The sequence below is a fragment of the Chrysoperla carnea genome, chromosome 2 (genome assembly GCF_905475395.1).
Source record: "Chrysoperla carnea chromosome 2, inChrCarn1.1, whole genome shotgun sequence".
In the NCBI taxonomy this organism is placed as follows: domain Eukaryota; kingdom Metazoa; phylum Arthropoda; class Insecta; order Neuroptera; family Chrysopidae; genus Chrysoperla; species Chrysoperla carnea.
The window spans coordinates 5,488,561-5,512,607 of record NC_058338.1 but is presented as its reverse complement, the minus strand read 5'-3'; the positions used below and the strand labels follow the sequence as shown (position 1 = coordinate 5,512,607).

Sequence of the window (24,047 nt, the reverse complement as noted above, 5' to 3'; positions counted from 1 at the left end):
CAACTATTGATGAATTTAATAGATGGCTTTAATGGTTCATTAAAGGATCATTTCGTAACACTTTCCCCTAATATAAATCCCAAGAATTTTGTACAACAAGTGAAAATTAATCAATTGACTGAGTTATTTGTTGAAAAACCACGTATAGACATCGTTTGTTTTTTGACGTCACGTAATTAAAAAATCCCACATTCTAATACATACTATAAAATGTACACCTAAGTTGCGCCCTTGTGAGTAAAAAGTGATGTTTACAAAAAAATGTTTCAAACAAAAGTTGTTTATTTTTTATATAAGGAACATTTTTTACACTTAAACTTTTGTTCTGTCTCTAACGGTTTACAAGATGGATCTTACGGGCCGGGCCCAAGACACAATTGACCTATGTTGGTCCTAAGCACGTTATAAAAATAAAATTTCAGCTTGATCCCTCTTTTCGTTTTTGAGTTATCGTGTACACAGACGGTTAGACGGACAGACAGACAACCGGTAATGGACTGATTATGTGATTTTATGAACACCTATATAAAAAATTTTGTTCGTAGCATCATTATTTTTATGCGTTACAAACTTGGAACTAAACTTAGTATACCATAATATATTACATATTTACATGGTATAAAAAGAGTTACGTACAAAGAGTAATTTTGAAAGCACTTGTGTATATTCACAATAAGAATAGGGTAAAGTTATTTTGAAGAAAAATAGAATATGTGCCAAGTTTCTAAAACTTAACCATGGAAATTTCCTAAACGTTTATTTGTTTCTATTTTCTAGAGCGTAAAAACAATATTATTGAATAGAATTCAAGAAATGTTTTTCATTTCCATACGTCATTTAGGAAATGCGGTAAAACGAGCGACGAAAGTATGTCAACAGACTAACGTAAAATGAATTTTGTATCAAAGAGTTAAGATCTTATTTAAAACTTATATTATTTGTTAGTATCAAGTTGTTTAAATCTGATTATCCATCCCAAAAATAGAATATACACAAATTTACTAACTCTTTCTCTCATCTGAGTTCAGATAAAGTTATGCACAATACTTAACTGTTTCACATGAAAAACATATTTATATATGAAGAAAATTAAAGTAATTTTCTTTTCAAGTAGGTAGATAGGTATAGGTGGGTATACAGTAGGTTAAACTTGATGCATTTAGTCAAGTCAAGAAAATGTAATTCTAAAGAATACAAGAATTGATGATGCTAGTTTAATTTAGTTTATTCATTCATGCATTTTTGTTTGAAAATGAGATGTACCATGTTAGTAGTCAAAGTCGATTTTGGTCATTTTATAAATGGTTTTACCCAGAACGCATATTTTTTTGCGTTTGATTTAAATAGAGGATTTGGTTATGATGATCGCATATCTATCATGTCTAGTCCATATGTGATTGAGCCAACTTAATGAAGATTGTTGTTACTAACTTACAAAAAGTTTGAAATAAACTTATTGATCATTTTTATAAGATTTACCATATTTTTTGGTATATATGTGCCAAGCATCGATAGCGCAGCTGTTCATTTAGGATGTTGGTTCAAATCCGTCTTGAAGAAATCTCATTTATTCTTAAATAAACCTATTAGCACGTTTAAACATTTTATTTTGTTTACCCGCTCATGTAGTTGTGACAATCTCATCACTATTTTGTTATAATATTTATAAGTGGTAGAACCAATCAAAAAAAGATTGTTTAAAACTATGTTGCATTTCAAAACAACAATATTTGAAATATTGTTAGACCGTATATTATTTTCATACAAACAACTCATGCGTTTGTGTCAACTTCACCACTTAACCCCCTTACGGTAGTTGTAAAACATTTGTGGCATCTTGATACCTTGAATTTGTGAACGAACGAGACTTCCGCTTACTGGAAGTTCTGCTAAAAAGAAACATATACATTTTCTAGTCAGATATTGTGTTAGTATCATATCTCAGACCATATATTTTGTTCCCGTTTTCTAGTATATCTTATAACGCATCATGGGTAAAAATTCAGAAAGTATCCGAATTCGTCTATTGAGATTGACATACTTGTTTTGTGAAAATGTCTCTGTTTAACAGAAAATACAGTTTCCGATAGTTTTTCTTGTAAAAAGTTTTTCTGAATATTTTAAATTGGAAATTCTATACATTTTTCACATTTTATTTCGGTTTAGTAAAGTAAATTCAATAGTAATAGTTTTTACCATAAGCACTTGGAAAGAAACCACGCACTATTTTTCATTTGTAACAGATGTTAGAATAATAATATATGATATTTTATCTTCGGAGAATTTTCTTCCACCACGAATTTACACAAAGAATTCTCCTAAGGATATGATGCTGACTTACTTAGTGATAATATATGTTCTAAGAAAATATCGAATTCTTTTGTAAAGGTCAGATTTATTCCTTATATATTACAAATGTGAAAGTAAGGATGTTTGTTTGTTTGTTACGCCTTCACGCAAAAACTAGCGAATGGTTTTTAATGAAACTGTACAGCAATATAACTCATATATCAGAATAACACATGAGCAATAATTTATAAAGATATATTAAGAAAATACAATTTTATTTGTGTAAAAATTTAAAATAGTAAATGCCAAACAATTCATGACCACCTTTTCTGATATACTCAATGAATTATGACTATCTTACAATTTAAAAAATTGAAAATTGTGCATATCTTTGAGCTGCGTAAAACAATCCGTTCAATTGTTATGGAAGGGATCAAAATCCTTATAAGTGAGATCAAGAGAGGTGGAGGCTATAAAGCGTTGGTTTGTACTTTTACCCCCAGTGAAGCGGCGGGTATCAAGTTAGTACATATATAATTTTCTATCGGGATTTTCGATGTGGGTGTATTTATAATATTTTTACGTGGGTGAATAATGACATTTTGTTTTTTGTCTACTAGAGAAAATTGCAACCAACCACAGATGATTTTAATTTCGTTGAGATTTTTATATTTTTATTTTTTATTTTATATGTTTAAAATTATAGTCATGGGGACAACGGGAATGCTTAGATCAAAATGGTTTTGTTCCCAAAGAACTAGGTCTAAATTTGATGTCAGAACAGGATGTCCTCCATCAAACTCTGCAACTTTTATTTTAGTAATTTTTTGATTGGTTAACTACACAACGATGTCGAACTTTCTAGACTTGTATATAGAAGTGATGTGCTGTTCTAATTAAATTTTTTAAATTTATTATTTGATAAGATTTGATAATTTCAAGATAAATTTTAATAACTGACCTTCGGTAAGTGGTGATGTAGACGTAGGCGTTGTAGGAGTTGTTTGTTGGCTTTGATCAGTCTTTGAAATCTCTCTTGTCATATCTGATTGATCGAAGTTAACATTATTTGTTGATGAAATACATTGCATTGTCTCATCCTCTGAATGTGCACCACCATCAGAATCTGTAGAAAAAAAAATTAAAAAAAATCAACATCGCAGTTTAATTACTTTCAACATTTTATCTAGTCTTCGTGTAAGGAAAATTTAATTATTATTACATGGTTTTATTCGCACAGAAAAAATATAATTACATTTTCTAATATATCTATCTCATCATATAATAATTGGAAATTCGAGTACTATATGAAAAATTATATTATATTGATGATGAATCATTTGAAAAACATTTTTCTGATAAAAATTATGTTGTTTACTGCTATATGATAAGATAGTGGGTGGTCTGTATTATTATTGACTAGCTTGATACACGCCCGCTTCGTTGAGTTTAAAAGTAAAGACTGATAAAGATCACCACGTTAAATTCTTCACCTATCTTGCTCGCACTTATCCCTCTTCCATAACACTCGGAATACGGGATAGGGATTGTTTTAGACAGGTAATATATATGAACAGTTTTAAATTGTTTTTAAACGTAAAATAATCATAATTCATTGATTATATTAGAACAGATGGCCATGAATTGTATATTGTTTACCATTTGATGCTCATAGATGGTGCAGTGAAATATCAGACTAAATTTCTTCATATACAAATCTTTATAAATTATAGTTCATGTGTTATTCCAATGTATGAGCTATATTATTGTAGTAGGGGGGTCACGAATGACAATTCATAGAGGAAATAACAACCAGGCCAATATTGCTTGAAGCCTGAATAAGTTGAGCACTTCGATGCTATGGAATCATGTTGAAAAAGATGCTTTTATATGCAAAAGTAAGATTAAGCACCATGGTGTTAGTTTTGCGCGGTACAGATGAGTACTGTTGAGAATTTGAATGTGACACCCCTTGGTGTCTCATTCCTGCACCAGCAAATATGTAAGGTGTTGCTGGATACTTTGCATAAGTCTTCGAAGCGAACTACATAAATGCCGCACAGAAATAATTCACGTAGGGCTTCGGAAATTGACAGGAAACCAAAAATTTTTGTGCAGAATTAGAGTATCCAGCAACGCTGGCATTTATATTCTCACCTGTACTCACCTGATGCTTAAACTTACTTTTCTATATAAAAACTTTACTTTTACATGAAAATTTCATTCAGTAAAAAGGAACGCTGCCGGGATTCATTTCACTTCGTTTGTACATATTGTAAATGAGTATTTCAATCTTTAAAAAAACATTACATTTTGTGAATGTAATAATAAATAAATAAAAAAAACTTTCATAAGCTAACAATATTTATGACAAATTAAAATCAATTAAAAAATTATTATTATTTTTAATAATTCCCATATAATAAAAATTAAAAAACTACATAAAAAACACATCTAAAATAAAAATAGATGTATAGAGCATATAATAAAAATGACATTTTTAATTTAATGTCCCATAATAATGTAATTATTAATTACAGTTTAAAAAACATTTATTATTTTGTATTATGTACTACTTGTCTTGTAAAGTAAAAAAATATATTTACCGTTAATTATTTTTAAGGCTTAAATTGTTATTTATTGTTAGAAGTGGCAGCGATTTTGGAATTACCCCGAAAAATTTTAATATAATCTTTAAAAAGATCAACGATTATTATATTTTTTACAGATCATAATTTCCTAAAAGTTTTTCATGGCACTAAAATCGGGTTGATTTTACGATTTTACGAAAGAGATTGCACAAGGACATTACCCCAATAACTAGATTTTTGGAAAAAAAATTTTATGGCTAAGTTAAGATAATTAAGTTAATTAATAAATAAAATTGTAAAGTTTTGGTATCTTTTTCATTTTTACGGTATCGAAATTCCTTAAAGGAAAAATTAAATGAAAATTATCGTGATAAAAATTAATTAATTTGCATTTTAAGAGAAAAACATCTTAGATAAGATTAAAGGAAGATAACTTTTTAGTGCAAATAATTAAGTAATGTAAATTGTATCTCTAAGAAAACTTAATGCATTTATTAAACAAGTGAAAATAAATAATTGACTGAGTTAATTGCTGAAATACCATGTATATAAGATAGTGTTTATATTACTGTTATAAATAAGATAAGTTTAAAACAAAAGATTTATGAAAGCATTTTCCACAAAAATTTCAAAAATTTTTCTACGAAATTTGTTACTATTTTTTGGAATCTACATATTTTGAAACGGGTTTTTTTGAGCAAAAAAATTTCTCTTCGAAATTGACCCCTTTGATTCCGAAGTTATGCTATCGGATCGGTTTATTATGAAATTGCCAAACTATTTGAAGCTAATTACAAAATTCAAACTTTCTCTATTTTTCATAATTTTTGAGTAAATCGAAATTTAAGCTCCATTCTAATATGGACTCTCATAGGAAAACAAAGATATTTACAAAAAAAGTTTCAAACGAAAGTTGTTTATGATTTTATAGCAATAAAATTTTATATTTAAACTTTTGTTTTATCTTTTACTGTTTACAAGGAACCCATGGCCTAATTGACCTATGTTGCTCATTTTCGAACTAAACTCACTTTTTACGTCTTGAGAACGCTTCAAAAATTTTTGATTGATATTACTTTTCTTTTTTGAGTTAAATCGTGTAGACAGGCGAGCAAACAGAGATGGGTTTATTAGGTGATTTTATATAAACACCTATACCAAAATTTTGTTTGTGTGATCATTTTTACTAAATGTTACAAGCTTGGGACTAAACTTAACATACTCTGATTTATTTCATGTATATAGGGTATAATAATCTATCAAAGAAATAGAACGTATTTGTTCAAAGAGGTACTAGATGTTAATAATATACGTGTGTTACCTATCTATATTAAGAAAATACTGTTTCTTAGAAATGTTGTTTTTCTTCAAAAAATAAATAAAAAACAGATATTTTTATAGAATTATGAACTGTAATTAAAATAATCCTTAAAAAGTATTTTTATGTATTTATCTATACTGAATGAGTGTCTATAATTTTGTTGGTTGGAACTTTGAGAACAAATCATCAGGAAAATTGAAAGGTCAAATATAGACACACAATAGAAAAAAAAGTTTTGTTTTAGAATTTGATAAAACCATGTTTATCGAGTAATTTTTGATCCAAAAAGTACAAAAATCGTGTTCGTTTAACGATAGGTTGAGTAATATTTTAGATATTGTCCGAAATTCTGTGATAATATCCTTCAACGCAGGATGATTCTGGTGACATCTCGTAAAATACTCCAGTAATCGTCATATGCGCTGAATTTTTAATGTTTTTTCAATAACTACCCCTTTACGGAACCAAAAAAGTTTGTTAAAGAAAATAAATTAAACTTTTTTGCTCAAAATGGAACGAATTTTAGAAATGGTAAAAGTTGATTGGTATAAGGCTTGTTTGCTTGTTAGGAGTCCAAAATTCGAACGAGCCTGATTCATGCTATGAATTTTAACAAACTCAATGTTGAGAAATTTAACACCAATCTGGGTGTATTATTTGATCAAAAGCATAAATTACAAATAAAAAAACCCACAAGATTTAACTGAATAAAGTAAAGTGTTTTTTATCTTGATCCTAAAGCTTTTCTTTTAAATATAGGTGTAATGTAGGTGGTAACATCTTACTGAACAATCTTGTAGAATATCTATTGAAATATCTTGTAAATAACTATACATATAGAGTCAGGCCCCATTATATAAGTACTATGTGACTTTAGTATGTATAAAATAATACCCTTTAATAGCCTAAAATTTATTTGTTCAAATTTTCTTTTGTACAGCTACCATCCTCTCATTTCTTTCTTTTTATTTTTATCTTGTACTTTTTAAGCTTTTTTTTTTCTTCATAATAATTTTTATTATACCCTAACATTTTCTATTAATGATTTTTTCCCTTTTTATTTAGTCAAACTTAATGTACGTAAATGTACGTGTGGCAGGTACAGAATGGTCCATAAACAATTATACAGAAAGTAATTAATGTAACATAAATGAGTTTTGGTGACTTAGATCTGAATATATATAAATAAATTGCTGTGCGTTAGTCTCGCTAAAACTCAAAAACGGCTGGACCGATTTTCAAAATTTTTTTTTTTGTTTTGTTCGCTATAGTTCAGGGATGTAATAAAATGAATAACAAATATCTTGGGTCTTTGTCCAACTTATTACTGTGTGTCCGAAACATAAATGAATCGTAATTGAAATCGCATGAAAAGGACAATTTCGGAATAATTAAATTCAATGCGGAATAATTTCAGAGACTGAACGGAATGAAAATGTTGGCTCTACAGTCAGATTCATAAAATATCTCGAAAATTACTCATTTAATGGTCAAATAAACACGATTTTTGTAATTTTTGGGTCAAAATTACCTTATAAACTTAGTTTTATCGAAATCGGAAACAAAAACTTTTTTTACACTTTTTGCAATTTGTAAAAATCGAAAAAATCATAAAAAATTTAAAAAAACACAATTTTTGTAATTTTTGGTTGGGTTGGGTTGGGTTGGGTTGGGTTGGGTTGGGTTAGGTTGGGTTAGGCTGGGTTAGGCTGGGTTAGGTTGGTTTAGGCTGGGTTAGGCTGGGTTAGGCTGGGTTAGATTGGGTTAGGTTGGGTTGGGTTGAGTGTGGGTGTGGGTGTGGGTGTGGGTGTGGGTGTGGGTGTGGGTGTGGGTGTGGGTGTGGGTGTGGGTGTGGGTGTGGGTGTGGGTGTTGGTGTTGGTGTTGGTGTTGGTGTTGGTGTTGGTGTTGACAGGGTGTTGGGGTGGGTTTCATTTTGGTTGTGACTTCCTGTACGTTTACTGATACAATGATATAAATTATTTTTATTGTCGGTGTAATGTAAAGACATTTAAAGCTTGTTGTTAACAAGGAGTATAATTTCTTCTTTTTTTTTTGTGTGTAATATTTAATAAAAAAAGAAGAGCAAAAAATTATTTTTATTTTTCTCATATATTCATACAATTTTTCGTAAATTTTCGTCATGATGAATACTTAATAAAAAAGTTTTGCATTAAAAAATTGTTGTTGTTTTTTTTATCGTTAATTGGTTGTTTTAACTGTTGTTCTTTTGTGTATCTGTTTATTTTAAATATTTTTATTGCGATGTAAGTACTCAAAATGGCCGTAAGCTTTCCAATATAGTCACAAAGTATAACATTTCATTTTTATTTTAATGTTAAACAAGCTGTACCCCGCCGCACTTTGCTGGCGGACATCGTGGTTGCATGGAAATAAATGAGAGGTATCATCAAGTAAATTTTATGAAATTTGTTAAACCCCCGATAAAAGAGTTCATAACTTTTTAACGGCTTTTATTAGTGCCGTCAAATTTATTTGATGAAAATAAGTGTTGCATTTTTATTGCCCGCAACATCACGCCCTTATATTTGGTCCTAAACTTGGATAAATTTGAAAATTTTCGATCATTCCTCTCCACTTTCCTTTCCCTCCCCACTATTGAGATAAATACCACGGTACTCGAAATAAAATTTTATTATTATACCCTGTGTATATATATTATTTATCAAGGCTTACTAAGTTTAGTTCCAAGTTTGTAACGTTTGAAAATATTGATGCTACGAACAAAATTTTGGTATAGGTGTTCATAAAACCACCTAATTAGTCCATTCCCGGTTGTAAACCGGACTGTCAACACGATAACTCAAAAAACCGATATCAAGTGAGGTCGAGCTCGTAAATGAGCAACATAAGTCAATTGGGTCTTGGGACCCTTGGGTCCTCCACTGGATCTCATTTTCAAAATATTAAGAAAAATAAGAATCAAAGTTTGATCTTTTTAAATGTAAGTAAAAATGATGTAGAAATGCGTGAAGGGTCTTAAAATTAGAAAGTTTTCATGCTCTTATCATCAAAGTGTTTTTATTTTCATTATTCATTTATAGGACTTTTAATCCATTTACCAAACCAAAAAAACTTATTGTCCTAACATGATAAGAGGCAATAAAATTTTAAAGTGAAACAAATAATTTTTAAATTAAAAAGTTTAGAGAAAATTACAAATTGTTTAACAAATTTGTTAAAAACAAAAAGTGAAATAAATAGGAATTTTCTAGTACACGATATCGATATAGCTTCTTATTTTAAGTTATAAAGTAATTTGATCTCATCTAATGGATCTTTTTGAATGGAATATTCATAAAAGAAATTTTTTTTTTTGCTAACTTAATTTATCAACTTTTGTAATTTGTATAATATATTATTAATAGACCGTGTGCTTATAACGAAGTCAAATTTTCATAATTCTTTTTGTCTGCCTTTTTAAGAGGATTTTAGAGTTTATTAAATTTTAAGTTTTGGCCCTAGCTTCATTGTCGAATTAAATGAAAATCGTGTGGTTCGGCGACTTTACTTGTCTGTTGTATATGTTAAAAGAGAATTATTGATAATATGATACAGGGAAACAAATTCATGGCGCTTATTACAATGCTGGTATGGTATAGGGACCGACACTGAAAAAGTATCTGATAATACTCTATGTAATATTGCCGTAAGATCCATAACTATGGCGTTATGTACAATACTGTATGATATAAAAAACTTTTTCGCCACTTACATTAGTAAATAGTAAGTTCAATTCGGAAGTATGGTCATCTTGAGTCACATGTCGCAATGTTACTTCTATTTCCCGCTATGATTTTTGGTGTGTTCATCAATATGCAATATTGAGCTACGATCTTATAAAGTATAGGTGTAAACGCTATGTTTGTTGTCACACTGCTTGTCACTCTATTATGCTTTACTTATTTTGTTATTTTAATAAATGTTGCTGGTATGCCATTAATAGCATCAGTGACAATACAGTATTGAATAATACTATTCGCCAGAAGTATTGTGGATATCACCAGTCAGTATGGGCCTGGCACTCATACTGACATCGGCTCATGCTCCCTAACTGTTGCTCATGTTCAAATCAAAATCATTGAAACCGTACAGTATTTCGTTTGTAGGAAGATTACAATTGTCGAAAGGGTTGAAAATGAAGTGCAGTTGTAAAAAAATAAAACCAATTTTCAATCTTTTCGACAACTATTCTTATTCTTTTTAATATATTCGATAATTTATTAAGGCCACGGTAAAAACATTTAAATTTTCTTATAACGATACTTATCAATTCTCAAAAGATCAGACAAAAAAAACACATCGAAATTTCATTTCATTATGGGTTCACGATCAATTTACCCAGTCATTCTTTTTCAAAAATAATAATATTACCAAACAATATGACAAAGCCATACATATCCTTTCGCGTACATAGGCAAATTTGAAAGCATAAATAACTACGCTTTTGTGTCAGTGAATACCTACCTATCTATACATGAGTAAAAAAAAATATCTATACAGAAAAATATGAAAAATAATTTAATTTTTGAAATATCTAAAAAAAAAAAAATAATAATAATAATAAAATATCAAAAAAATGGGAAAAAAAACAAAAAATTATTTTCATTTTTTTGAATTATTCTATGACGAAAAAATAAATTCTCTATATATTATAAATGCGAAAGTAAGCATGTTTGTTTGTTTGCTTGTTTGTTACGCTTTCACGCTAAAACTAGCGAATGGTTTTTAATGAAACTGTACAGCAATATAGCTCATACTTCAGAATAACACATGAAATATAATTTATAAAGATATATTAATAAAAAAAAATCATAAATTACAGATTTCTGTAAAAGTAGTCATTTGACATTACCATAAATTACAGATTTCTGTAAGAAGAGTGAATATAAAATATTTCACGGCCATCTTTTCTTATATACTCAATGAATAATTACGACTATTATACATTTAAAAAAAATAGAAAACCATACATATATTTTACCTGTGTAAAACAATCCTTACCATTATTTCGAGTGTTATAGAAAAGGGATAAGCGAGAGCAATCTTTATTTATCTTTACTTTTAAACCCAGCGAAGTTGGTGGGTATCAGGCTAGTAAAATATAAAAACTAAATTGAAATGCTATTTAATACCATGCACAAAAAAAAAATGTACAAAATATGAAAAAATAATTATTTAAAATAGCGTTGAGATAGATCATACTAATTACTAAAATAAATTTTTTATTCGAATAGAGTTTGTTTTTTTAATGTTTCGTTAAAAAACGTTATAGTGGGTATCATATAATTTTCATTGTCTGTAATGTCCGATGATGTAGATATTAGTGATGGGACGAATCTTCTACACTGAAAAAAAATCTACAAGCTCAAAGTAAAAATACTTTTAAACAATTTCTTAATTATTGAAACCAGTACAGCTAAATATTGGTATTTACAATATAGAATGGAATTGAATTTAAAATATGAATTCATTGATACAAAATCATTGAAGTTAAATAAACAAAATCATTACTTCATATGAAAGAGATTGATTTTAGTTTCAAGTCAGGCATTTTATTGATGGAAAATAAAATTGCAATTAGTTGGAATATATAATCGTGTGAATAAAGAAAGACAGCCACGCTTACACACAAAGTAATTAGAGTGTCTGTCTTCTCACTTTTTCCTTGTACATAGTAATAAACAAACACATACATATAAACAAAATATACTTGGTAAAGTTTTATATTTGTTCTAAACTAATTTGCGGTCCCGCGGGTAAACAGAGATGTTCACGAAAAAATGTTTCAAACAAAAGTTGCTTAATTTTCTATAAGGGACATTTTTTAATTACATTTAAACTTTTTTTACGTTCTGAATATGCTATAAAATGTTCAGCTTGATATCTCTTTTCGTTTTCGAGTTATCGTGTTTCCAGACGAACAGATAGACAACGGGAAATGGACTCTTTAGGTAATTTTATGAACAACCATACCAAAATTTTAGGATTAATATTATTAAGCGTTACAAACTTTGGAATTAAAACTAGAAAAGTTCTAGAAAATACTTTCGAAAATTTTCGGTATTTTCACATTCAACATGCAAGCACAGTCAACTCTTTCTGTACAGAATATTTCAACAACTAACTGAGTCAATTGTTTATTTTAAGACGAGAAAGAAAAAGAAATTGCAGAAAGCTTGACAAAAAGGTTATAGGTTCTGTTTTTTCAACGAGATCTCCGTTACATATTATTACATATAAAAAAAAATTACATTTTCGTGTTACAGTAACTGTTTTTAATATATATATTTCATGTTTCACTCTTTCATATTTCATTAAAAAAAAATTTTTGTAGTGAAGGATATCGCGTCCGTTTAATATTTCATCACTAATTATATTCAAGTAAAATGAACAGCATAAAAAAAAGAATTCGCTTAAATATGTGTCTAAATACATGTCATAAAATATACGGTTTTTCATTTGAGACATGAATTTTAATATATATTTTATATAATCTTTATATATTATAAATGCGAAAGTAAGCATGTTTGTTTGTTTGTTTGTTTCACTTTCACGGTAAAACTAACGAATGGTTTTTAATGAAACTGTATAGCAATATAGCTGATATATCAGAATAACACATGAGATATAATTTATAAAGATATTTTAAAATTTTAAAATTAATTTGACATTACCAAAAATTACAGATTTCTGTAAAAGTAGTCATTTGACATTACCATAAATTATAGATTTCTGTAAAAATAGTTAGTATAAAATATTTCACGGCCATCTTTTCTAATATATTCAATGAATAATTACGAATATTATACAATTAAAAAAAATATAAAACCATACATATATTTTACCTGTGTAAAATAATCCTTACTATTATTTCGAGTGTTATAGAAAGGGAATAAGCGAGAGCAATCTTTATCAATCTTTACTTTTAAACGCAGAGCGAAGCGGGTGGGTATCACTCTAGTAAATAATATAAGTTATTAAAATATGACAAAATAGTTTATTCATTCATCTGTATTGAATTTTCTTTTTCACAAGCTTTTCTTAATGGCGAATATTCATGATTTTTTTTGTTGCTTTAATAAAAGCTCCTTTATGTTACAGACAGAAGAGAAACATTATTTTTCGTATTACCAAGACAACAGTAATTAAACATTTGTTTCAATCTATTTCTATCACAAGTGAAATTTACAAAATTTAAAAAACGCGATGCGATTTATTCCTTGTAAACCGATTTTTGGAAACTTAGCTACAAAATGTTCTCAATCGAGTGTAGAGGCTACGATGCTACTGAGAAACTCACAGACGCACAGATAAACACTTTAAACTTATACCACTCCTTCTTAAATCATTATCAAAGTGATGGTCAAGGACATCAGATGAGATGAAAAGGATACTTAGTGAGCTATCATTTTTTGGGACAAATTTTTGGAAATATTTGAATTGAAATTGAAATATTTGAGTTAACTTTGTTCTTTTGAATTATTGTTTCAGAAATTACTCAAATTTTCTATCCATTTAAATGATAGCTTAGCAAACAATTTTTCTCCATTTTTCCTAGTTCTGGTACTTTCTCGTATCGATAAAATCCTTTAGGACATTGTACCACCATTTTATTGTATACGTTATCGTATCAAGTATAAGACATATCTATCCAGGAAATATCATGACAATTCCATAGAAAATAGAATAAAACACAAAAGTCATTGACAAAATTTAACCACCTAAAATAGTTCAACGAAATTCCTGTGAAATTGTATGAGATATAACATACCAATATACTACATACGTATAGACCGTATGGTAGTGTTACATTCTAGTGACACATTTTCTTGCTTCTTCTTCGAAGGAGAAATTGGCGAATGAACTACGTGGATAAAATTTCGTAAAAAATTATTTTTAAATTTTCGAGAAACTTTATTTTATCTGACCAGCCACGTACCTTATTCAATTTTTTTTTGTGGACTCTTGGATGACATCTACCCACTTTTATACTTTCGATTTACCGATTCGTTTGACATCTAAAACTTGGGAAATTGCCATGACTTCTTACAGAAATGCTTTATTTCAAACCATTTTTTAACCGTGTGACCGCTATGCGTGTATGTCTGTATGTTTGTCTGTCTGTGGCATCGTAGCGCCTAAACGGATGAACCGATTTTAATTTTTTTGGTTTCGTTTGAAAGGTAATTTAACGGAGAGTGTTCTTAGCTATGTTTTAAGGGCTTCGTATTCGAAAAAATTGGCGATGATCTTCAAAATCGATTCAGTTTGGAAAAGGCATGACGTATAATTTTAACATATAAATAATTACTATGGAAATGAATGATCAAATAAACATGGTTCAATTCATTTTGAAAAAAAGAACAAAGTCAACTCAAATATTTCAATTTCAATTAAATATTTCCAAAAATTTGCCCCAAAAAATGATAGCCCTCTAAGTATCCTTTTCTTCTCATCTAATGTCCTTGACCACCACTTTGATATTGATTTAAGAAGGATTGTCATAAGTTTAAAGTGTTTATCTGTGTTTCTCAGTGGCATCGTAGCCCCTAAACGGTCAATCCAACTTGATTGAGAACATTTTTTAGCTAAGTTTCCAAAAATCGGTTTACAAGGAATAAATCGCATTTATCGGAGGTTTTTTAAACTTTGTAAATTTCACTTGTTTAGTCAACACTGAAATTTCAGCTTCCTCCAAAGAAAAAGTGTGAAAATATGGGATTTAAGTGTGTCACCATTTGACGGTCTAATTGGCGAAGAATCATACAAAATGTATAAATCCCTTGATAATCGTGGTTAAACTTTTGTTTAGCTTATGTATATTTAAATAGACATATTTCAATGACCTCTGTGTCCCTATATCTATATACATTTACAAGTAACCCAGAATTTATTTGTTTGGACCACAATTGAGTCATAACAAGGTATCCTATTGTTTCACAATAATTTCTAAGGACATACAATTATGACTTCTTACGATTGAAGTTAATTAATTTTCTGTATCACTGGATATTGTTGGCTTTTGTTCCTGAATAAGTTTTCACTTCCGATCCAAAATTAAGTTGAGACATTTTTTATTTTTTCTGACTTTAAGGTGATTGTAAATCTACAATATTGTAAAAAAAGTTTTGGTTTATTGCACGGTACATACATATAAATCAAATACATGCTTGGTAGTCAAGTAATGACTTATTTTTAGCTTTAAAATACCACTCAACTACAAAAATATATAATATATTGTGTGCAAGTGATGCTTATAAATTTGATAATATATATATCTCTCTTCAACCATCAATACTCTAACTACAGTCGTCTATGTTTATCAAATGATGAATCTTCAATGAAGTCAAAATAATATTAAAAATTTGTTTTTATATCATCAACAACCTTATATTTTTATGGTATTATTATAAACTACAAGATTGTTTAAATATTTTAGATAGTTTTTTATCACACTCTCTAGATTTTTTGATATAGAAATATCCAATTGAAAAGGATAATCTATATGATTCATCATTTTTTTCAGCCAACTTTGAACGCTAAAATAATAATAAAAAACCCTATGACCTAGGAATTTTTTTGTGATTTTTGGAAACTTTGTTAATCAAAAAATGTATTTATAAAGTTTTATTGAAATCCTTAGTATTATTCAATCCTTGCATATCTCCTTAATCGTATTTTGGATTAATTTTCCTGAATCATGAAGCTTAGTTTTTTAAATTCACTATTTAACTTAAATTTTTATTTATTTTTTCAAAAACAAATATAAATTACGATCAAATTCATTTAATTTTTAAAAAGTTTTTAATTAAGATGTAGAATATTATTTAAATTTTCTTAAAAATGAAAACAAATGAAAATAAAATAAATAAATTGAAATTCAGTTCAACATTAATAAAAGTAATAATTCATAATAATAAAACAATGAATATTTCCATTATTCTGTATATATTTATTTATTATTATTATTAAATACAATTCTATGATGATGTCTATTTACATAATAAATTAAGATTTCAGAAGCATCGCACATCGTTCGTATCGCATTTATTGTTCATGTTTTAAAACAAAATTAACAACCGCACAATTAGTGACTTTGAATATTAATATTGATTTAAATTAAATAATACGTGAAACTAGTATAGTATAGTTGTAGTAAATGACATGTTATTTTTATAATAATAAAACATGAAGGAGATATGCAAGGATTAAATAATACTATAGGGATTTCAATAAAAACTTTATAAAAAAATTTTTTGATTAACAAAGTTTTCAAAAATCACAAAAATTTCCTAGGTCATTGGGCTTTTTATTATTATTTTATCGTTCAAAGTTGGCTGAAAAAAATAATGAATCATATTCGTTGTGTGCGTAGTCATGGTGGGGATAATAAAATCGATGCCAGCGCTTTAAGTGAAAAATTTTGGAGATAAAGTGGGCTGTTATGACTAATTTGCAATTATTTACATGTTAATGATATAGAAACTGTCAAATTAAAATGATTGAAAAACACTAATTAATTAAACTTAATGCATTAAAAATTGTGAAAATAAGAAATCAAATTGTACAAATATTATTTTTCAAATGTTAATTATCGTAATTATTTATTTAAATTTGTGAAACAAGAATATTAAATTTTAAATGTAAGTTTTCAATGCAATCCACACAATTATATATGCATCCATTAATTCTATAATTAAAGTAGTGTATCGTTGTCATGGAAACGAAATTCACGCTCGGAGCGAATAGGTTATCCTTTTCAATTGGATATTTCTATATCAAAAAATCTAGGGAGTGTGATGAAAAACTATCTAAAATATTTAGACATACTTGTAGTTTATAATAATACCATAAAAATATAAGGTTGTCGATGATATAAAAACAAAATTTTAATCTAATTATGAGTTCATCGAAAATCCATCATTTGATGAACAGAGACGATTATAGTTAGAGGAGTTGATGATTGAAGAGCGATATGTAAATTATCAAATTTATAAGCAACACTTGCACACAATATATTATATATTTTTGTAGTTGCGTGGTATTGTAAAGCTAAAAATAACACATTATTTGACTACAAAGTATGTATTTGGTTTATATGTTTGTACCGTGCAATAAACCAAAGTTTTTTTTACAATCATCTTAATGGATCATTGAAAAGAATCGCTTACTTCAAAGTTCGTTCTGCTTGACGTCTGGGAAAGTCAGAAATACAATTTTGATAAAATATTTTTCGATACTTTCATGCTAATATGTGCGTATTCTATGTAAAATTAATAGTTATCAATATTCAAAAGCCAATTTAGATTTTTTATATTGATGTAGTAGACTGAATAAATTCACGTTCATTTATTCACGTACAAAACGTGTATTATAACAAAAAGAGGTGGAAAAAACATGAATTAGCATAATCCATTAATTTATACATTAAAAAAAAAAAACAATGAAATTAACAATTGAGAGGCGTTTTTAATGCATTTGTGTGAGTATACCTTGTGTATACTTTTTTTTTTTTTTAAATTCAAAAAGGCTCACATAAACTGAATACAAGCTCATTTATAATTTTTACCCTTCTTATCGCGGAAACGAAACACTGAAAACAGTCAAAGTTAGAAAAATTTGAAATTAATAATAATTTTAAAATAACCGTAAATATACTAAATTCACAATTCGCTCGGGGGTTTTCAGGGTGACTGAACACGAATATCGCGTTAGCATTGGCCTCCGAGATACCTGGAGCTCAGGGTAAACGGTATCTTCAACTTCCCCTGGAAATTTCGGCTATAGAGCCCATTGTGATACCATATATATGTTTTACCACCTTTCCGCTGATAATTTCATTTACCAACTTCTCAATTTCAGAGGCTGAGTGTACCTCCTTCATGCATATACCATGCACTACACCAGCTCATCATAAGTATTAATTAAATTAATTTTGTTGCGACGGCGGAAATCGAACCCGCTACCCTAAGCACAACGCAGACTATATTGGTTATGCCTTAACCAACTGAGCTAATAGGGCGACAAAAATAACACTTCATATCTACAAATTACACCCGTTTTCATATTTAAAAAAAAACACCTTATTTACATTCAATTTTTATTAAAAAGAATCTTTTATAATTAAATGACATTTTTTTGATATTTTATTCATATTCACCGTCACACAACTCATTAACATAAATTTAAAAAAAAAATAAAAAAAAGCAAACCCATGATGTTAGGAAATTACTTTGGCTAGAGATGGATGCTATCCATATATGTATAACACGAAGCCGCGCCATAGAATATAATATGTAATATAAAATTTCTACTTGAAAAGGCATACTAATGGAAACCATATATATGTATGGGAAGGTTGTTAAAGTCAGCCATACTTTTGACTTGTCCAACCCAAGGAAATTGTCCAACCCAAATACATTGCTTTAAAGGTTTGAGTTTGTTTTCTTAATGTTGTAAAATGACTGAATTGAGATTGATAAAGTAAAAGTAAAAAGTAAAGTAAAATGATTCGTTAGTTTCGAATCGATATCAATCTACAGTTTCTTCCTTTTCACCCCTACCATAATCAAACAAGTTATAAGATGCGATAAGCCTCTGGGCGTAATTTCAGACATAGATTAGGTGAGGTTTGACAGGCTGGCGAAATTTAGGTCGGAGAGGTAATCAAAAGGCAGGCTCAAGTAAGTCCATCTCCTCATGGCAAGAGCTGGACAGTGACAGAGAAGATGGCACATCGTCTCCTTCTTCCCACTGCGACAGCTCCTGCAATAGTCGTGATACACTGCCTCTGCAATAGTTAGTTTCCTGTAATAGCCGCAAAAACCTTGCAAATTGAGGCATATTTGTCTTGTAGTACCACAAGTACGTTCCTGCCTCCATCTAAGATACGCCTTTTTAAGATCTCTTTGAGAAGCAACTTGAAGAAGCAAGCGGAACTTCCGGATGTCTATTGATGCTTGTATCTGGCAGCATTGTGCCATTTCTAGCAAGCTCGTCGACTTCACAATTTCTTGAAATGCTCCCTTTCCTGGAATATCACAATGATGATTTTTTATTTCTGTTTATTACAAATTTTTCCCAAAATTAATTTGCCCTAGGCTTACCACAGAGTTGTGGGGCCTCCCTAGGCAACTATCTTCTAAAGTTCTAAGTAAACAGGCACAGAGCTTTTTTTTTTTAAAATATTGTAAAGCTATTAGTACAGGGTACATTAATTAATTATGGAGCAACTGTTGTTTATATTTATAAGCTTTGACATATAAATGAAACCGTACAATGTTCTTTTAACTTGTCAGTGAAAGCCTTTTTTTATTTTCTGAGTAGATTGCAACAGAGTGTAAAAGGAATAATATATATCGAAAATATATAATAAGTAAGCTTTTAAGTGCAGCAATCTCTGAACTGAATGCATATTTCCTTAGAGGGGCTTCTTAAATCTAACATAAGTTGAATTATTTATAATTTCTATAAAAATAGAACTAAGATTCTTAAATATGATATACCGAAGTAGTGCAAACGAGCTTTTTCAAAATGCTACTTCAATTGCCTCCGGAACTCGCCTAATATTATCGTACGATTAGAAACTAGCCAACGGCATATCGATGTCAAAGCTCTCCACTGAACTCTTTTGTTATCGAGTAGCGTTCAAAAATTAAATAGCTGTAAGGTGTCGAAAGTATCTTCAATGGTTTTTGCCCTCGAATATTGAGAGAATGACAATCTTTTTGATACATTGATACGTTAGGGGAATATGACGTTAGAAATAGAACAGACTTTGATTTTTGATTGATTTTCATTTCAGTTAAATATCACGCCAGGTAAATTACTGCTAAAATTTGTATCCTTTAAATCACTGTTTTGTCCAAATGCGGGTATTACGGAACGCCCTATATTTTGTGATCCTTATATCATTTGTAACAGAAAAATACATTTTAGATACGTCTAGACAAAATAATGGTCACAGGGTATATTCTGGTACATGAACCAATACGATATATCTATCTGTTGGGATTTGAAGAATAGAATTACATTAATTAATCTTGATTAAATTACCTAACTCTTCGCATTTGGTAATCCCATAATGCAACCACTTGTTGGAAATGTATAATATATTAACTATAGGAGCTGTAAATGTAAGAATATCTAGAATTATTATAGAATATGAGTTCGAACTAGAACTCGATAAATAAACACGCGCATAAAGTCGTTTTTCGGGAAATTATAGAATATTAACAGTACATTCTTCATTTAAACCTGAAAATAATTTAAAATTTACCTAGAATTGAATATTAAAGTTCAATTTTAATAGAACAATTAGCAGTTATCCACCCGCTTCGCTGGACTTTATTTCCCCTTTTGTTTACAATTTTTAAATACAGACCATGTCGTTCACTAATAATGTAGATTAAACTTGGTTTAGTAGATGATTGAAAAATGAGGGCTTTGTCTACAACCTTGCATCCCCCCTTTCACCATTTTAGCAGTTAAATTTGGCAAAATCATTTCTTAATGCTCACCTATAGTGGCCAAGAAAACCATTAACAAATTTTACGGTTCTAGCCACAGTATTTAACGTGTGCGTTGATATCTGTGCTTCGCCAAGAAATCTAAACAAAATAAGCCGTGGGGAGTGTCAGGAAAAAATGACCTCCGACGTATTTCTTCTCTAAATTATTTTGTAAAGTTATTGCTACTTCCACTTAAAAATTTTAAAATATGTTGAAACCCGCGATTTTCTTATTTTTTTTCTTTTTTCCGCGGTATCTTAGCAGCTGTTGAGAATATCTTAAATCGTATACTTGACTGGGATTAAGGTCTTCTAACTGACTTCAGAAATAAAATTGACTAATTTAAAAAACAACCTTAGATATATCAGATGTAGACTGAGTTTGGACTAATTTAATCCATTGTACATTAAAAATACCAGCGATAGAATACATTTAAGGTCGATGCATGATAGTAAAAGCTCCTGTACTTTTTTTCACATACATTTTTATTCTCTATTTAACATTGACAGTCTTTCTAAAACATATCTCACACACAAACACACATATAATCCATGTGTGCCATGTTTATATTGACTAAGGTTGAAAAGTCGCGTTACCATATCTATGATGATATATATTGTACCAAATAGGGTAAGATGTAGTGCCAAGAGACAATTGTAAAAATCAGTCCACGGTTTCTCGGTAGACATTACTATTTAATTAATAGCATTCGTATTGAAATTAGTATATTTTATCAGAAAGCAGGAAGATTGAAGACTAGTGGTGGTGGTGGTGGTGGTGGTGGTGGGGGTGGCGGTTTTGGTGGTGGTGGGAGTGTGGGTGTGGATGTGTTTATTCCCATATTGTTTATATTGTGTATGTTTATTAACATACCCGTGCGCCTGGCCTTTGCGACGACCATAAACAAATCGCAAAGCCAGTCGTTGGAAGTTTGCGGGATTAATTTAGAATTTCCATGCTTCTCGCATGGACAACTATATGTCGCGTGTTCACGTGTAGGAAAAGCTATCGTCTTTATATATTTATGCTCCAAAAATCCAAACTAAAAACGTAGTTTATCAAAAAGCTTTAAATTGAATAGATATATTTATTATGTTTTGTTATGTATTGATTATATTTTGTTGTGTTAATAAAACACATAAAACATGTTAAAATGACCAACAAGTTTGAATAACCTAATACCAATTTAACCGTAGATAATACAACCAGTGTTAATTTTTGACAAAAATAAATTAGAGTCTAAAGGTTGACATAATCACGAACCAAAAGTTGTAAAAAAAAAGTTGCAGGTGATACGAAGTTCACCGGGTCAGCTAGTTCTAACTAAAAAGGATAAAATAAAATAAAAATCCAGTTAACTTTGGCTTTATGTTACTTTTGATTCTAGATACAACATGGTTACAACAACTTCTCTTTTAGTATAAAAGCGAAAAATGTCTCTAAGGTAAATGGCATGATACCTTCTTGTTCTAGCATACAAGCTTTAAGCTAGGTAGAAGAATATACCTTCTAACATAAATATATTTTTTATTCATAGCAATGTGAATACATATTTATCACAGACTGTCTAACAAACTGATTAGGGCTGTTTTTTCACGTTATTTATTTATATATTTGTATGTTTTTTTTTCTTGCTTCAAATGCCTAGAAACTAAGTTTATTTGAAAAAGAAGGCAAAAACCTAAACACATATATTATGTTTATCCGAACATTATATTTTTATATAAAAGAAAACATTTACTTTAATTTCAATTTGAAGGAAAATTTTTTGCCACGCTTGAATTTTTTTCACCACACAATGCATAATAAAATTATACGAAATTATATCTAACCAAAACGAAACTTTGCACAAAAATAATCGATATAGCTATCTTAAACGGTGAGGTTAAGGTAAGCGTTCTTCATGGTATCATCCTAGGACCTTTATTATTATACCATGTAATTATGTAACATATATCATGGTATACTAAGTTTAGTCCCAAGTTTATAAAAATATTGATGCTACGAACAAAATTTCGGTTCGGATTCCGGTATAAGACATGTGCCTTTGAAACTTTCCTCGATTTAATTTATTTATCGACTTTCAACCATATGGCAGCTTAAAAAAGACATTCTGTATGCGAAGTCTTGTCGTGAAAATGATAAATGTGAAAATATACAAAATAAAAAGTATTAAATATCTTGAAATTGGTATTTCTAAACAAATTTAGCGATTTTTTATTTCAATTGTATAAGTTGAGTTTGGTGACCTTATCCATAACATATTTACCTTAATATATAAATAAACTAGCTTGATACCTACCCGCTTTATTATACTTAAAAGTAAAAACCATCGCTTTATAGCCTCCACCTCTCTTAATCTCACTTATCCCCCTTCCATAACACTTGAAGGGATTGTTTTATGCAGCTAAATGATATGAACACATTTCGATTTTTTAAATTGTAAAATAGTCATAATTCATTGAGGATATCAGAAAAGGTGGCCATGAATCGTTTGACATTTACTGATTTAAATTTTTACAGAAATCTTTAATTTATGGTTCAAAATGATTATCATAAATAACTCTGTCCCATCTGTGAATTTGGACTATAAATTAAAGATTTCTGTAAAAATTTAAAATAGTAAATGTCAGATTAAATTTATTAAAAAAATTTTTTTTGTTTTAGTATCTTTATCTTTTTAATTTATAGCTCATGTGTTATTCTGATGTATAAGCTATATTATTGTACAGTTTCATTAAAAACCATTCGCTAGTTTTTGCGTGAAAGCGTAACAAACAAACAAACAAACAAACATCCTTACTTTCACATTTATAATATATATAGGGATGACAAAACTCTAAAAATATTGTGATATTGAGATACCATATAGATATTATATCAACTATCACTGCTCTAGCTAGGTATTATGTGACAAATCTAGTCGTGAAAATATATTCACAATAAAAAAAAAAAAGAATACTAAAAAATGTCAATATTTACCGGTGTATTTGTGATAAAAATACACCTTCAATGTTATGTAAGCCAAAATAAAATCCTTTAAATTTGATATACTTATTTCGTGATCATATCATTTTGTATACCAAAATATTAGGTACTCACATAGAGCAGATATTTTAAATTTTACATAGTCGAGTATAACACCGCGACTATTTTATCGAATTTTTATTCAGGAAACTCAATTGAAATTTTGTCCAGAAATACCCATAAAGTTATTACTGTAGAACTCATAGAGCACCTTTGAATCAAAGGAAGTATGCAATTGATCAAACTGGTTGCACTATACAACAAAATTTCTAAATGAAACTAAACTT

The 24,047-nt window shown here is 29.0% G+C and overlaps 1 protein-coding gene across 1 annotated transcript in view; it reads right to left on the bottom strand.

Annotated features, from left to right (window-relative positions):
* LOC123294293 (probable serine/threonine-protein kinase DDB_G0282963) overlaps nt 1-24,047 on the bottom strand; it is a 121,747-nt gene that overhangs the window by 7,487 nt on the left and 90,213 nt on the right. Inside the window, exon 4 of the mRNA XM_044875425.1 lies at nt 3,251-3,415. Coding sequence (XP_044731360.1) covers nt 3,251-3,415 — 165 coding nt within the window. The remainder of the gene's footprint in view (nt 1-3,250; nt 3,416-24,047) is intronic.